We start from the raw sequence: 16,596 nt of genomic DNA, 5'->3' as shown, positions 1-16,596 counted from the left end.
GCGCTGCTGCTCATCATGGCCCTGTCGGCGCTGGGCAACGGCGCCGTGGTGCTGGCGATCGCGCGGCACCGCCAGCTGCGCACGGTCACCAACGCCTTCGTGCTGTCGCTGTCGCTGGCCGAGCTGCTGGGCGCGCTGCTCTGCCTGCCCCTGGCGCTGCTGGGCGCGCTGAGCCGCCCGCCGGGCGYCTGGCTGCCCGGGCAGCGCCTGTGCGTGGCCGGCGCCGCGCTGCACGCCGGGCTGGGCATCGCCGCCACGCTCACCATGGCGCTGCTCTCCTTCGACCGCTACTGCGCCATCGTGCGCCAGCCGCGCCGCCGCCTGGGCCGCCGCCGCGCCGCCCGCCTGCTGGCCGCCGCCTGGCTGGCCGCCCTGGCGCTGGCCGGGCCCTGGTACGGGCTGGCGGGCGACGGGCGGCACGAGGCCGGCGCCGACCGCTGCGTCTACGTGCTGCCCTGGGGCTCGTCGCGCCTGGGGCCGCCCTACGGCGCGGCGCTCATCGTGCTCTGCTACCTGCTGCCCTTCGCCCTCATGTGCTTCTGCCACTACAACATCTGCCGGGCGGCGCGGCTGGCCGGGAGCCGCGTGCGGCCGCTCGCCGCCCGCGGGCACCTGGCGCGCGCCCAGGGCGAGATGCGCACGGCCACCACCGTCCTCATCATGATCGTCTCCATCATCTGCTGCTGGGGGCCCTACTGCGTGCTGGGGCTGGCCGCCGCCGCCGGCCGCCTGCCCTTCTCGCCCACCATGGACGCCGTGGCCAGCGGCATGGCGTGGGCCAACGGCGCCATCAACCCGCTCATCTACGCGGCGCGCAACCCCAACCTCGCGGTGCTGCTGCGGCGCAGCCGCGAGGGCGGCTACCGGACTAGGAGCCGCGCGGGGCCCCCGCGGCGGCCGGAGCGGGACGGGCGGGCCGAGCGCGCCCGCGAGCGCTGCCTCCACGGGCCCGGCGGCGCCGGGGCGGCCGTGTGGGCCTGCAGGAACCCGGCCGTGCTCTTCTGCCGGGACGGGCAGCCCCGCGGCGCCGCCGAGGCCGCCCCCAAGGCCCGGGCGGACGCGGTCGACACGAGCCTCTGAGCGGAGCGCGGTGCCGGTGCCCAGTGGGCATCTCCCCCCTGAGGAAACAGCCGCCAGCYGGAGCTGCTTGCGGCCAGGAACCGTCCGGGTGGGACTCATGGAGCCATGCTGTGATATACATACCTATATATATGTCTTTTTACCATCATGTGGGCCCTGGTGTGTGACCAGTCCTGTGGTGAGGAGGATCTGCAGGAAAAGAAACCCTTTCCTTTCCTTTTCCCCTTTCCTTTCCTTTTCCACATGTTGGAACCAGTGCAAGGGTTGGACTGCGGGAAGGAAGCGGCGATGGCTGCGGGTCGGCCCAAAGTGCCCGCAGGATCCCAAGGGACAGACACACGGACACGGCCCGAGCCCACGGACTGGAGCCGGGCACCGACGGCTGGAGGAGGCTGGGGAAAACACCGCGCTGTGAGAACATGGCGGCGCGGAAAACGGCGCTTCAGCCCCTCGCGTGTGAAGGGAGTGGCAGCCTGAAGGAAGAACTAAAAACAGCCAACAAAAAAATGAGAAATACGCCCAGACAGAACAAACCAGCATTGCTGTGACAGATGTCTGCAGACATGAGCAACGCGTGCTGGGAGAGAGGGGAAGGGAGAGAAGACTTCAGTTGCTAGAATTTCAGCAATTTTTTTTTCTTTTTTTTTTTGTTACACAGGTACTGTCAGCTTAAAAATGCTAAGAACACGCGAAATAATAAGAGCTTTCCAGACAGAACTGAGGAAAAGGATGTGGGGGTGGGCTCTGGTGTCACCCGCTTTCTGTTTGAGAGCATCTCGCCTCCCCAGCACGGCTCCAGCCCTGCGTGGAGGAGCTGCGGGAAGGTGGATGTCCCAAAGGAGAAGTGCAGCAATAGCATGTGCTCCATGTGTGCTTCAGCAAGTGACAATGTCTATCCACACAGGGCAGGTATTACTGGCTTGATAGCAGCCATCTGTTATTAGCATTGCACATTTAAAAACTGCTTGCCATTAAAAAGAATATAACATCAATGCAACATCAGACAGCTGAAGTGCTATTGCACAGTGATAACTCATAGAAATTTGTTTGTATGATTTTTTTTTTGCCCACAGGCTCAGGGGCCTAAAGCCTTAAATTAGTGTTTTGACTCAGAAATTAAAGATTGGGTTTTCTTTTATCTTCATCAATTTAAAGATGTTTTTCCTGTACAGTATTTAAACACGCAGTGTTACTGTGTTACCAGCTTTTTCAGCTGTTTGTGACTTGAGTGGACATATTATTTTGTAAAAGTGAGGCAAGAAATAAATTATCTTTTATGCAGAAGATTAAAGTGTCTCCACCTGGTATAATTCTTTGCATTTAAAGGGAATCTTCTGAAAAAGAAAAAAGGTCAGGGGAGCGATTAGAGGGAGAGACCTAATAGTTTGTGAAATTTTAGTGCAATCACTTTTCGCGTTGTAATCAGTTCTGTAATTTTCATCTGTCATGCTCCTGAAGTCCGCAGGGAGAAGATGTGGCTCTTTGACACTTCTCAGCTGTGCTATTTTCCCGTGCAAATCTTGGCGTTTCTGCAAATTGAGCAGGTTTTTGGTGGTGTTTCTGAGAGGAGCAGGGAGTGAACGCTGGTGACTGGTCCAAAGGGTTTTGGCTTCCCTGGCCTGCCCAAGGGCCACCAAAAGCAAAGCAAAGAGGTGTCTGTGGGGATGCCCAGATTGGCTTGAACGAGATAGATGGCAGGTGGGACCAGAGAGCCCAGCGTGGGCTCCTCTGATCTCTTTGCCCGTCTTCAGCACCAGAATCAGAGGGTTTTTTTGTACCTTTTACATGTAAGAGGAGCTTTTCTTTTTCCTGCCAAATGGAGGAATCTTGGTAAGAGCAGACAAACTAAGGGATGGATCTTGGGTTAAGAAACAACGAAGATGAAGGCACAGCACTGCTGTGCTTGGCTCTTGRGGTGTCATTCCCTCCCTCATGTCTCTCTTCCAGCTGCTCCAACCTTCCCTTTGGTGGCAACGGGTCCATGACTCGAGCTACTCAGCCCTGAGCACCAGTGACAAKATTAGTAATGTCACAGCTACAAATGGGCCCTGGCCTCTTCAGCCGCTCATCTCCTGGATCTTTCCGGAGCACTTCCCGTCCACGCAAGTATCACTTGGCAAAGCGTGCATGCCATTGGCATAACTAATGTGCTACAGCACAGAAGGGAAATGCTAAGTCTGTAGGAATGAAAAGCATTTCAAAAGGTGCTGTTCAGACTGGAATCAGTGGTAGCTCTGCCGCTGACTTGATCATCAAGTCATTGATGATCATTCAGTGATGTTCATTCATGTCATTGCTTCCCCTTCCCTTCCTAATCCCCAGACAAAGTCTCAGTTCAGATCAAATGCTCTGAGTATAACTTAAGAACTGCGATAATTACCAGTTTGTAAGTGACAGCCTGACGGGCWGTAATAGCTGATGATAATCACCAGAATTAAAACAGTTCCCGTGAATGAAATCCAACATCCCCTCTTCCCTTTCTCCGCACGTCTTTGTGTACGTGGGTAGATGCCAGCGCAGCCTTTCCTCCGAGTCCGAATAGAAATATGCAGAGCAAGTGTTGTGACAAACGCAGTGCAAGGCCTAGATGGACCTTTCTTAAAGTTGCACCCAAAGATGCATTAAAGTGCATTAATTTGATTTAATTAATCATTAAACCAAATGCCTGCTGCCCTTTGGAGGGTTTCACAAAACCACGGAATGTTTAAGATTGGAAGGGACCTCTAGAGATCTAGTTTGTTTACAGCAGGGAGAATAAAACGGTCTCGAGGAATTCATGGCATGTGTGATGCCTTGCCCAGCAGCTACGTAGTCCTGCTACAGATCTTGGAGTACCTGAGTACCTGGAATACTTGGAGTACTGTGTGCAGTTCTGGGCTCCCCAGCATAAGAGGGATGTGGAGCTTCTAGAGAGGGTTCAGYGGAGGGCAACTAAGATGATTAAGGGACTGGAACATCTCTCGTACAAGGAGAGACTGAGTGAGCTGGGCCTGTTTAGCTTGGAGAAGAGAAGGGTGAGAGGGGATCTGATCAATATTTACAAATACCTGAAGGGTGAATGTAGGGAGGAGGGGGCCAAACTCTTCTGGGTGGTGGCCAGTGSCAGGACAAGGGGCAAGGGGACAAGGTGAAGCCCAGGCAGCTCCRTGTGSCCGTGAGGAAGAACTTGTTTGGTGTGAGGGTGCCCGAGCCCTGGCCCAGGCTGCCCAGGGAGGCTGCGGAGGCTCCTGCTCTGCAGATCTTCCCAAGGCRCCTGGATGCGCCCGGGTGCCCCGTGCTCYGGGTGTCCCTGCTGGRGCAGGACAGTTGCACTAGATGATCTCTAGAGGCCCCTTCCAACCTCAACCATTYTGTGGTTCTGTGATCTTGGTGTGTTGATCTCCAACACGTGCTGGGTGGAGGCCAGGAATGAAGATCCTTGGCGCTGCCCTCTGGCATTGGAAGAGCCTCTTGCTTCTCCATGCAGTTGAAGCAGGACCCGTTTCAGCCATAAATCCTGGTGTTTGGGCTTAAACGCAGAGGTGAGAAGGGGCTCCCGCAGCTGCCCCTTCCTTTGCGTTGGAAGGAGTTGCTGGGAAAAGCGCGGCTTGGCTTCCAATTCTGAGGAAAAGGCGCCGAAGCCGGTGCTGGGAGCTGGGCCAGATGTGTGGCTGGGGTTGTTCCTCTCTCCTTCTACTCATGGCCTGTTCTTCACACAGTTTGGCCGTCCCGTGTCCTGCAAAGCCAGAGCCACGCTCTCCACGCACAGGAAACTGAGGCAGAACATGCAAAGATTGGTGTCTTCAGGAGCAACCTCTGCCCAGCAGCACGTGCGGGTTTGATTTGCAAAATAAAATAAATAAAATTCACAATAGAGCCTATCTGACATGATGTGAAGGGCAAGTATTGGATGTGCCTATCGCAATTCCTGCATCCTGAGGTTGAGGGAAATGCACTGAAATCCAGACCTGCTCGTAGGCCCCATCATTGCGTGAGCAAAGAGTGGAGGGAGGCTCTCAAAAGCAACCAGGGAACTAAGATCACTTGTGAAACCAGATCTTATCTAGAAGATAATTCTGGATTATCTTATATTGAGCATGAGTGGATTTGCAGAGCTCACTCGCACACAGCRCACGCGGACTGGAAACTTGGACACCAGAGAAATTCACAGAGAAGTCCCAAATYTGTGATCTTCACCTGATCAGCTCTAAAAAAGATAAATTAGTGTGGATTGCACTAAAATTATGCCTTCTCTGCTATGTAGTGGGGGAAACTCAGACACAAAATTTAACATTTTGACCGTCCCACAGTGGGAAAAACCCTGTAGCTGCCTGAAAACATCAGGAATGGGGCAGAGGGAAGYTGGTGGGATTGCTTTTCTGCTAGGACCCAGTGCAAAGTCCAGAAGGTGCCACCAGAGGGTGGTGCTGCTATTCCCAAGGTTGCCCAGGTTTTCCAAGGCTGCCTGCCTTGCTCCATCTCCCATTCACACATCCCGCAYGGCATCTCCTGCAAGGTTCAAAGTTAGGAAGCGCTCCTGGGATCCCAATGGGGCGAAGGCTTTGGGGGATGGAAAGAAAGAAAACCAAAAGCTCTGGAGCCRGGATATGTGGAAAAGGGGATGGTGTGATCCTTTGGAATCCCTTGGGAGAGTGTGTATGGGACCAGAGGGGGTTTGTGCAGCTGCAAAAGCCTCAGGGACATCAAGAGAGACACACGAGGGTCCTCTCAGCTCTAGCGTGGTGCAAAACAGTCGCTTTTCCCCCAAATGCAATGGAGACACCAGCAGCAGCAGCTGGAAGGAGGAAATGGGAGCTGCAAACTGCTGCGAGAGWCTCGGGGTGTTGATTAACGCTTGCAATTAGCACAAGCCAACGCCACAGGGCGGGCTGACCGAGCAACAACAGGTGCCAACCCCAAATCCCCAAGCCCTCACCCCAAAACAGCCCCGCTGCAAAAGCCGTGAATGAAAACAAAGCCCCCCCACACCCAAAAACACCATTTTYCCCCTCCCTTGCCGTGCGGGCTCGGCGAGGGGTGCACACTGCAATAATTCGGGTCCTTTATTGCGTATTGCCGTCTTAGAAAATGTACAGTCTCATGACATTACACAGCACCTCCTGGCAGCTACCACTAACAACGTTCTTGCGCCTAACAGACTAACTCGGTCACTACGAAGCGTAATAAGGTCCAAGACAGATACTTCAGTTTACAAATTATTACAGACTTTTTTTTTTTTTCTCCTTTTTGGTATTAAAAAAAAAAAAGTTTTCTTGAAAATACACACCCAAGAGAAAAAAAGAGTGACTACTTACACCAGCACCGACCTACAAGTAGTTTCCAACAATGGCACATGGAATTACCTGCACACAGCCTCTGCTTTTATTTATAATATATATATATAATTTTTTTTCTTTTTGTTTTTTTTTTCTTTTTTCGGAAAGAGAAACAGAGAAATGGCAAATCCAGCCCCGCAACGAGGCTGCTGTGAAGCACAGGAAGGCCTGGGAGGGCACGAGGACGAGTGTCATGGTAGGACGTGGCACCAGGACAGCGATGGGTCCTCGAGGTCCCCCACAGCCTTCAACGCAAACACATGAGCAACCATTCCTTAAACCATCAGACGCCAGGATTTTCTTTTTCTTTTTTCCTTTTTCTTTTCTCTATCTGTACTTTTTTTTTTTTTTTTAATTCCCCCCAAAAGTCCATTCCCTCAATCGTATCATCAGCCCCATTTTTTTTTTTTTCAGCATAAATAAAAAATATAAATAGAGGCACTTTAGTTAAGGAATAGTATTAGCATTACCTTTCTTGTCTTTACTTCCCCTTTCCTTCTAAAAGCAAAGTGCTTAACTCCACCTTGGAAAATAATCTGCAGGTTTTGCAGCTGCTTTGACACCAGGTGCTGGACTTTTTTGCTTTTCCTTTTGCACTTACCTGCTGTATTTGTTACTGCTTTAAATGCTACTTGGAAAGTCGTCTTTTTTTTTTTCTTTCTTTTTTTTTTCTCTTTAATCTACAGTGCGTCAAAAAGTTGCAATGAAGAAAAGAACAAAATGGTAAAACCACAGCTCTTGACAACTCTTTTTAGAGTGACATTTCACAGCTTTCACACAGCACACAGAGCCCACGGCCTTCAGGTGCTTAAAACCATAGGTTTTTTTCTATACAAATTATTTTAAACAGCACTTTTGCTATACAGTACACATAGGAAACTGACAACCCAATACCCCACCGGTAATACCGATTATCCGACAAAAAAAAAAAAAAAAAGAAAAACCTTATTTCAAATAGTGTTAATACCTAGTGCAACAGGGACAAACTCATCTCTCCACAGGAAACTGAACAAACAAACCCAAAAGAAAAGAAAAAAAAGGTCACAGAAGTATTGATGGTATAAAAAGGTTTTGTTTTCTTAAAAAAAAMCACACCACAAATAAATAAAAGCAAAAAAAAGTAACAGTCCTCTATATATTCAGCATAATTTAAGAATAGAAACGTTAATATGTTAATGGCGTTTACTTTTTCTTCTCCAATTCTTAATTTTCTAAACCTTTAAATTATTACTCCCTGAGAGCTCTGAATCATTATTATCATTATTATTATTAATTACTATTATTATTTTTCTTCTTTTTGGACTAACATTTTACAGGTAGTTCTGCTTACAGATCTGCAACGACAGCGGACAGCGAACCATGTGGAAAAGGAAAAAAAAAAAAAAGGAAAATTAAAAAAAAAGGACGCTGCTAAGAGACGGAAGTTTCTTGGYGATGCTGCTCCTGTGTGTGTCCGTTTAAAAATACATATATATGTATAAAATAATACTAATGAAATCAAAAAAGGTGGGCGCAGCGGGAAGTGAGCGGGTTGCCCGCTGCCCGYGCTGGGTTTGGCAGCAGCCCCCGGTACCTGGAGCGGCCCCGTGTCCTGGTTGCAGGGTGAGGATGCAGCTTGTCCCAGGGAAGAGCAGGCAGAGGAATGGCCAGGGCCACCAGCACCTTCTGGAGGGCTCCTTCCTTTAGCAGGTCCGGGGCTGGAGGCAGGGGAAAAGGAACATTTCCTCCCCGCAAAAACCAGCTTGGAGAGAATCATCGAGAGCGTTTACGGACCAGCACCCGGGAACCAGCACAAAAGCACAGACGTTCAAGTTTTGGAATAACAACGAAAAAAAAACAAAAAAACAGATTGTGTTTACTCCATTTTTCTTCTTTTTTCTTTTTTTTTTTTTGCCGGGCGAGGACGGGGCTCCCGGGCACAGCTCCGACCCCGGCGTTGTGCTTGTGCACCCGGCTGTGCGCACACCCACAGCCCCCCCACCCCACACACAACACCCACACGTGCACAACCCACGCACACCCCCACCGACGCCTGTCTGCGGCCACGCAACCACCCCGGCTCTGTATATACAGTACGTATGTACACACACACTCACCCACACGGAGACAGAGCGTGCCACTGCTTCAGTTCGCATCACAAGGCAGTATAATAATAATAATAATAATAATTAAAAAAAAAAACTAGCCACTTGGAAAAGACTGCTAAATGTTTCTTTCTTTCATTTTTTTCTATTTTTTTTTGTGTTTTGTGGTTTTTTTTCCTTTTTTTTTYTCTGCGTGTGCGCATGGTCTCCCCTTGGAAAGGGTCCCTCAGAAGTTGAGCTTGGTGACGGGCCTCTCGCGGCTGCCGTCGGCCAGCTGGTTGGCGATGCGCTTGCGGTTGCGCTTCAGCTTGGAGAGGTCCTTGTCGAAGACTTCGCCCGAGCGCAGGGCCGAGACGAGGTCGTCGAACTCGCCGCCCTCCTCGCCGCTCTCCTTGGCCTTGCGCGCCTTGCGCTCCCGCTCCCGCTGCTCCTTCAGCTGTGTGGGCATGGGGATGGGGAGAGAGAGCTCAGCGCTGACCCCATACCACGTTTCGAAGCCTTTTGGGGCCCTCCTCCCCTTCCCGAGCAGCTTGGAAGCGAAATAAAAGTACTTAAAAAGAAGGAAAAATGGGTTTCTTTGCTTAGAGCCGGCTGCAAGGCGTTGGCCTAGGTGCCAGAGATCTCCTGAGRAGATCCATGGATGTACCAAGGGAGAGCTGGAAGCCTGAGGAAGAGCTGGAGAAGGAGCCCAGCTCTTCAGCAAGGCCCAGTTACTGGAGACACAAGTTCACGCCACCTCCCAAGTCATTAGTGAGTTAATTAAATAACCCAAGAGGGAAGGATGGTGGGTCCGTGGGCCAGGCCAACCCCACCAAGTCCCATCTCTCTCTCACCTGGGCCTCCATGCGTGCGCGGCGCTCCTCCTCCTCCTTCCTCCTCCTCATGTTTTCATTCTCCTGCTTGGCCTCGGTCACAGCTTGAAGGAACTGGTCGAAGATGCCGAAAAACTCGTCWGGCTGCATTTTGTCCGTGTCTTCTCCAAAGTGCTTCACGGCCTTAGAAAACTGGGAGAGAGGTAGGAATCTGTTAGTCTAAGAAGAGGAATCCACTGGGCCAGTAAAATCCTCCACAGGAAGTGTTTGACCTCACGAATCGGAGAGAAATGCTTCAAGGAATAAGGAGTATCATAAAAACAGGGACAGGATTAATTAAGCCTTGAATTAAACTTGGAATAAATCATCTCCSATCTTATCTTCCACACATTAGCCCACCTGGGGAGCACCCAGAACCTCTCCTTTTAAAACACCCTTCTTTAAAGTCACATGCGAAGCTTCACACCTCTGGTTCTGCTTAGTGTCCCATGGTCCCTAACTCAATTTTATTAACTAACCAGCCGTAAAAACAAGGAAGCAAAATATTGTGGGACCCAAGACTGAGGACATAAAACTAATAGTAAACACGGCAGGGGAAGGGAAACCCACACTTTTAACTTCTCTTTGAAGTATTTTTGGGGCATTATTTATCATTGCCACATGCTCTGATATTGAAACCAAATGTGCTGGTGGAGCTTTTAAAAGGCATTTCTGCCTGGGCACAGAAAACGGGCAGGAAAATGGGAAGCCTTCCGGCCTTCCATGCTGTTTGCAAACTACTAACGTAAGTGATTTGAGTAAAGCTGTAGCAAAGGTCAGGAYGGGACATGCACTATCTGCCAAGGCAGCAGCGTCCCCGAGGAGCCCCCGCCTTGTCCTTTGGGCTGAAATCCTTTGTTCTTGCAGCCTCCAGGAGACTATTTGTGCACAGAAAGTTTGCTAAAGTTGTGACAGCCTGTTCCTGAGATATGGAAGCTTAAAAAAAAAAGAAAGGAAAAGAAAATCAAAGCACAAATTTATTAGTTGCTTTGATTTTGCTCTGTTGAATGAGAAGAACGTTTTTAAAGCCTGCCTGTATGATTTAGCTTTCTTTTTGGAGATGTTTTAGGCCCTTTGTAAGACATTTAGGCAATTGTTTTCTTTTATTGTTTTAAGAAGTTTAGCACTAGGAGAGGCAGAGAGGAACTTGACAGGTGATACAATATCAACCATAATCAATCAGAGTAATTCTTGTTGATTTTCATTAAGGTATTGCTGATTTTCATTAAGGTATTGGCTTCTCTGCCTTATTTCTGGTGTGAGGAAGGTTGAAAACACTTCCCTCACAAAATATACAGTTTACAAAATAACAATGCTTCTGTTTTCCTAAGAAATAATGATAAAACGATTTGAATCCAGGCATGTTTAAAAAACGGAGTGAAGTCAGCCTGAAAGTTGAAAGCCCTTCACCAAAACTCAGATCTGCTCAGATCTACTACAAACGAGCTACTGTCTTCTCCCCTAACAACTCTTCCAAGGTGAACCCCTGCCTTGTAGTTCCTTACAGTACATTTTGTSTCCCAACAAAAACTCTGTTGGCCTCATCTGTGATTCCAGAAGTCTGTTGGTGCAGACAGGGATGCACCACTCACCCACATGCTCAGAGGAGCATCCCAGACCCTTTCTCTTGCCAGAGTCTCCCCAGGATGCTCCCCATGCCTCACACACATGAGACCTCATGGCGGGGAGACATCTGATATGTTGCATGATCTCGTCGAGGAGAGACACTTGAGATGTTAACACACAACACAAGCTCTGTGAATGGCAGGAGGGTTCCTCTCCTATCACCTGGAGGAAAGGCTGAAATGCAACCAGGATCTCACTGACACCAGTGACCTTACCAGCTCTTTTGCTTCCATCAGAAGATCTTCCACATCTGAGAAGCTGAAGCTGGCTAATGTGATGAACTGGCTGACGACAGACACAAACTTGTCTCCTGCCTGCGGAACCTGAGACTTCTGGAAGTCCAGTTCCTTCAGGAAAAAACAAACAAACAAACAAAAAAGTGCATCTGATGAGATTCTGGTTGAGAAAAGACACAAACATGCACAACCAGGAAGAAAAGTAGAAGCTCTTTAGTCTCGAAGTAATATCTTTTGGTTATAGTGCACTAGTGCCCAGTCACACCAAACGGCAAGGTGAACCTAAGGACTCTTSCTCTCTTCTCATCATTTCCTCAGGAACCACCACTGGACTTACCTGGTGAATCACATACAACTCATGCATACAGTAACTTCCATCCCTAACAGCCCTAAGAGGACGGGCACAAGTGCGGGACAGGAAGGCAAGGCAAGGGGATAAAAGCCTCTTTGCCAGGAGCTCCCTGTGCCACTTCCCTTAGGAAGGATGATGGATGAGCAAGGCAGTAAATAATACTCACGGTCTCCACGGCTCGCAGCCCGCTCCGCAGAGTGTTTATTTCTTTCTCCAGTTCTGTCATGCTGTTAGAAATGGCAGAATGTTAATTTTCAGCCTTTCCTAGCAAACGTTACCGCACTCTAATCAATTTGCCCATGTTCTTCCATTAAAAAGACCCAAGTGCTTCACACATTGCTTCCCATTTGCAGATTAGTGTCTCTCAAGCTGCCAGTTGTGCTGATGCTCCCTGAGCTAGGAAGGAGAGCAGCCTCTCGGGTAGTGGTTACAGCTGCTTGTTTTAAAGCAAAGCATTTTCCTTGGATTAAATTAATCTAAGGGACTGTGATGAAAAACAAAACACCAACTTTCTCTATGTGGAGCCTCAGTCCCCAGCCAGCTCTGAGCTGAAGAGCTTTTGGGTTTCTGTCACCAGAAGTGACAGCAGCTTTCTGACATTGATGACACCGGGCTCGGCRAGCTTCCAGGAGCATCTCCCTAGGGCTGGGGGCTCTGGAAACAGCAACGCTGGGTCACGGAGCAAGCGCTCCTGGCAAGTCTAGCCTGGGAAAAGGAAGGGCTGGGAAGAGCTGCAGCTCATTACTAGTGGTGGAACCGACTCAAGGAGCAATCCTGCTGAACAGCTGCAGGGATGGGGGGATTTAGGGTTTTCCAGTGACTTAGAAACTTTCTGGTTTCCCTCTAGACTGAGCCAAGGCCAGCCACTACACATGGTGCCCAATGCAGAGGACCCACGTGGGATGATTTCCTGCACTGATGCCCAAGGATGTCGTAGCCACCCAGTCCTCCTCGMCGGTGCAATTCTGTGATTGAATTGCAATTTTGTGCAATTCTGTGATTCTAACACAAGCTGCAAATCATTCTGCGTGTTAAACAACATAATGTTTACCACCCAAAATACTTCACATATTACAGGTTTTCAACCCTGTAYCTTGTAAACTCAAATCTACCCTTTGGTACAAAAGCACTTTGAAGCTCAAGAGACCCACAAGCCATCATAAATTCCACGCATATTTTCTATCCCGTGCCTAAAAAGCTGCAGTTTAAGGCGCTTTTCACGCCCGTGGTTGCATCGCACGCCTGCTGCTTTTGGAAGGGGTAATCCTTGACTCGCCGTCACATGCTCAGACCCTCAAAGCACCAACACACGGAAGCACACACCGAACTTCCAAACCCGAAGAGAGCCCCATTGATTTCAGAGGGACTTAAGCGCATACTTGAGGGCTTTGCAGAGCAACAGTGGATTCCTCATGCGCTTAAAGCTCAGCACGTGCTTAAGGGCTTTGCTGAACCAGGGCTCCAGCCTGTGAAGGGGGTGCAGGAACCTGCTTGAATAGGTCACAGCAAAACAGGCGGGATTTAATAAGAAACGGAGGAGGTTTCTGAAGGGGAAAGCAAGTGGTTCAGGCTGGTGGCTAAGCCAGCGCTGGGCAGCACCCCAGTGTCCCATGGGCTTCAGCAAAACTGCGTGTGCAGCGGGACAGAACCTCCCCATCGCACTCACAGCTGACCTGTATCTGCCACTGCACCACAACTCCTTCCCAACGGATTACTTAACATTTCATTAGGAATTAATTAAATGCTTTTGCGGTGAGATAGCGGCAGGAAATGGCTGCTCCGGGCAGCTCTCCTCCCTCGCAGACGGAGCCTTGCGGCCCTTTCCTGCACGGGCTGGGATTTACAGCCCCCAGATGATGCTTGCTGCATCGCCAGCTTTTGTCTCCTGCCTCAACGCCTGGTTTCTGGCCAGCGTGGCCAGCAGCACCCAATCCAGCCCAGCATCCCACACCCTCTGATGGGAGCACAGGAATGAAATGCAGGAAGGGAAGAGCGAAGCACGGCAAGGACCTGGCACCCATGCGAGTGCAAGACCCAACTCACTTGACTTTGGCCGCTTGCGGGATGTCTCGCAGCTCTTCGTGAAGGCGGAGAACTTTGGGGTATTTCTTTTCCACGATAGTGATGAGATAGTGCAAAAGAGTAATGTTCCTAGGAGGGAGGCAAGTTGAGGTCAGGACAGCGGCCGTTCTGGCTSCCCAGCCCAGTGGCAGCCCTGGTTCAATCCCACCCCCACAACCTGACACGGCGTTTGAGGAGGTGCAAGTCTTGAGCGGCACTCCTTGCAGGCCCAGAAAGAGAAGCCCCCAACAGTCCCCATGTTCATCTTCAGCTCTGGTTCCTTTCAAACCCGTCCTGCCCCAAAATGTCTGCTTGCTTAACTAGAAGTGCCAGGAGGAGGGAGGGGAAGGCTGTGACAGACTCATGGCCCAAAGCCAGGGACTCATCATCCTTCCCACCAGCGAAAGCAGAACCTGCCACAGAWGAGGGCCAGGGAGGGCTCACTTGTCAATGCTGGACTTGGTGTCCGCAATCTTGTTCAGGCTGGAGATCTTGAACCCGAARGCGTTTCCCCTCTGGCCCTTGTTCATGTAGTTGCCGAAGGCCAGGACCACTTCCAGCAGCTGCTGCAGGCTGCTGCTCTGGAGMACGGCCTTGGAGCCGGCGCGGATGGCTGCGAGGACACACACATGGATGTCACCCCTGCACACCCCAAACCCCTCTCCCCAGGGCACATCACTCCCTTTGCATCACCCACATGTGATCCGGTCACTTGCCTTCAACCTTGGGTTTGACTTCTGCAACTCTCTCTGCAAACTTCTTCTTGAAGTAGAGGGACTGCAGTCGTTGCTGGTAATGGTTTATCCTGCCAGGACAGAGAGSAGCAGGTTGAGCGTGGCTTGCTCCGGGCAGAGGGACATTCAAAGCTGTCCTTACAAAGCAGAACTCAGCCACATTGAATCACAAATAAYGACCCCTTTTCTCTCTGAAACTACACTGGGGTGGGGAAAAAATGCCAACTTAAAACTCAGTCTTTTAGTGTCTCATTCTGGTGGGCTCTTATGCACAGGCTTAAGTCTATCCTTAACTCAAGAGGTTCAAAAGTGCATATTTACACCCTACTGCAATCAAAAACGAATCTGCTTAAGATCACTCCTGAGCAGAGATGCTGATCAGACCGGGGCTCTCAGTGGTTTTGCCATAGGCTACGAGTGGATGCAGACACAACAGCTCCCAGAATGGCTGAAACTGGACCTACAGATGCTCAAAAGGATCATCTGCCCCCACCTGAGGGAAAGGGCCAGCAAGAAATCCTTGTCCAAGCCTGCGCTGGGCAAGTTAGGGACTGCTCATGTTGGTCATATTTAGGCTAAGCAGTATCTCAATTATGAGCAAATGTTAAGTGTGATTTGAGTCATTTGGACCAGGGCCTACAGGAGACATGCTCAGAGACAACAAAGCCACGGGCTACACTCATGCTGCATTAATCAGATGGCAAACACATCACTCTCAGTTACAGGCCACCGGGAAATTAAAAAGCCGGGCCTAAACTCAGAGGAAATACTTGCATCAGCATGTTGGACTTTGCAAAAGATGAAGGCATGAGGGCAACATTTGGGCAAGAGACTGTGAAGAAGAAAAGGTGATTTGAAATAGGAAAGCTAATTCTGGATGCCTTCCAGCCCTGAGGGYTCAGGTCTGAACTTCACAGCTCCATCCTACCTGCCTTTGACATTCAGCAACGACACCGTGCACGTTATTGAGTGCTGTGTTTCTCAGAGAGAACAGGAATGTTTCTATTTTTGACCTCCTGGAATGATGGTGGATTATGAAACTCACTGACTTTGCAACCAAGTAACTTGCTCAAAGTTCAGGGAAGAAAGTCCTCTCAGCAAAAAAAACAGAGAGCTCAATATTCAGCTGGATTTAAGTAAGGAGCTTCAAGATTTTAAGCCCGCACCTCTGGAGGATGTGCATGCAAAAGATAAGGCTATCCATCCCTCAAGACCCCTAAGCCTTAAATGACTGCTACCAGGATCAGGAAGAAATGACATTTCCYTTCCTTCTTGTATGTTCTCAAGAGCCTTAGGGACGGGGCATTGCTGGAGGTGTGGTGTTGCTCTCAGTGGCGTGGAGAGCTACATGCATGGCAAAAATTGATCAGCCTTGAGTGTTCTTTAGGACATGTAAGTGCTGGTGGAAAAGGAACATTACTCGGGAACTGCTCTCACGCAAACAGCACTTTCTGCCTCTGCCATCACGCAAGTGATTCATTTTTTTGCAGAAAACTTGGGCCAGAATGAGTTTTCTTCCCAAAAGGAGGGGGTAGACAGCRTGGGAGAGCCCCGGGAACCGCTGGTGCTCCAGGAGCAGAGATGCTGCGCCTCAGTTGAGCTCAGCTCTGCACGAGGGAGTGCATGACATGCAAAACACCAAGTGTGGCAGGTTTGCAGCCCAGCCTTCATGGAGCAGCAGCCTCATGATCAGGCAGCCTACCTGCTCATTTCAAAGAGGAACCGGTCTGCCTTGGCCATGCGGTCCAGCTCGTGCTTGTGCTCTTCCAGGAGGTCAATGTCACCCTTTTCAGGAACAAATTTCAGGAGCTAAACAAGGGAAAGCAAGGTTGTAGGCATGAGATCCAGGCATGGTTCCTCATGAGCAAATTGGTGACCCAGCCCCTTGAATCCACTACTGTCTCAATATGTACAGAAAATGACTCAAAATCTACAAAAACAAGTATGTTATCACTGTCCCCTCCTCCTTCCTCCTGTTACCCCATCACATTTGTGTCTCTGGTTTCTGCCCTGCCATCACTTCAGTTTTACAACACATGTTCTATGTCGACTCCAAGGAGGTTTCAACATCAATCCTCTTTAAGGAGATGAGAGGGACTCGCATTTGCTGCAACTCTACATATTTGCAGATGGAAGTTTTGTGCAACCTTCCCCTTTTCTGCTGAGACAGGCTGAAACACCCTGCCCTGAATTTATGGAGTCAGGCAAGTAAACAGGCAGATAAAATGCTCCTCAAAGCATTCAAAGGGCTCAAAAA

At 50.0% G+C, this 16,596-nt stretch overlaps 2 protein-coding genes across 3 annotated transcripts in view; one reads left to right on the top strand and one right to left on the bottom strand.

Annotated features, from left to right (window-relative positions):
* GPR135 (G protein-coupled receptor 135) lies at positions 1 to 1,080 on the top strand (the record flags this gene model as incomplete). The annotated part of the gene is made up of 1 exon (XM_026053743.1): positions 1 to 1,080. A coding segment is annotated over one exon (1,080 nt), but the record flags the coding sequence as incomplete, so codon positions are not given.
* A 7,601-nt stretch (positions 1,081 to 8,681) lies between these two features.
* Positions 8,682 to 16,596, bottom strand: part of DAAM1 (dishevelled associated activator of morphogenesis 1) — a 65,985-nt gene continuing 58,070 nt past the window's right edge. For both annotated transcript variants that reach the window (XM_026053771.1, XM_026053772.1), the window contains 8 exons: positions 16,042 to 16,148; positions 14,322 to 14,410; positions 14,050 to 14,218; positions 13,588 to 13,695; positions 11,711 to 11,771; positions 11,172 to 11,303; positions 9,313 to 9,483; positions 8,682 to 8,915 (listed from right to left, as the gene is read on the bottom strand). In XM_026053771.1, coding sequence (XP_025909556.1) covers positions 8,706 to 8,915; positions 9,313 to 9,483; positions 11,172 to 11,303; positions 11,711 to 11,771; positions 13,588 to 13,695; positions 14,050 to 14,218; positions 14,322 to 14,410; positions 16,042 to 16,148 — 1,047 coding nt within the window. In that variant the 3' untranslated portion in view covers positions 8,682 to 8,705. The remainder of the gene's footprint in view (positions 8,916 to 9,312; positions 9,484 to 11,171; positions 11,304 to 11,710; positions 11,772 to 13,587; positions 13,696 to 14,049; positions 14,219 to 14,321; positions 14,411 to 16,041; positions 16,149 to 16,596) is intronic.

Source organism: Nothoprocta perdicaria, unplaced genomic scaffold, assembly GCF_003342845.1.
Source record: "Nothoprocta perdicaria isolate Ctin4 unplaced genomic scaffold, notPer1 scaffold_118, whole genome shotgun sequence".
NCBI classification, from domain to species: Eukaryota; Metazoa; Chordata; class Aves; order Tinamiformes; family Tinamidae; genus Nothoprocta; species Nothoprocta perdicaria.
This window is presented reverse-complemented; position numbering and strand designations above follow the sequence as displayed.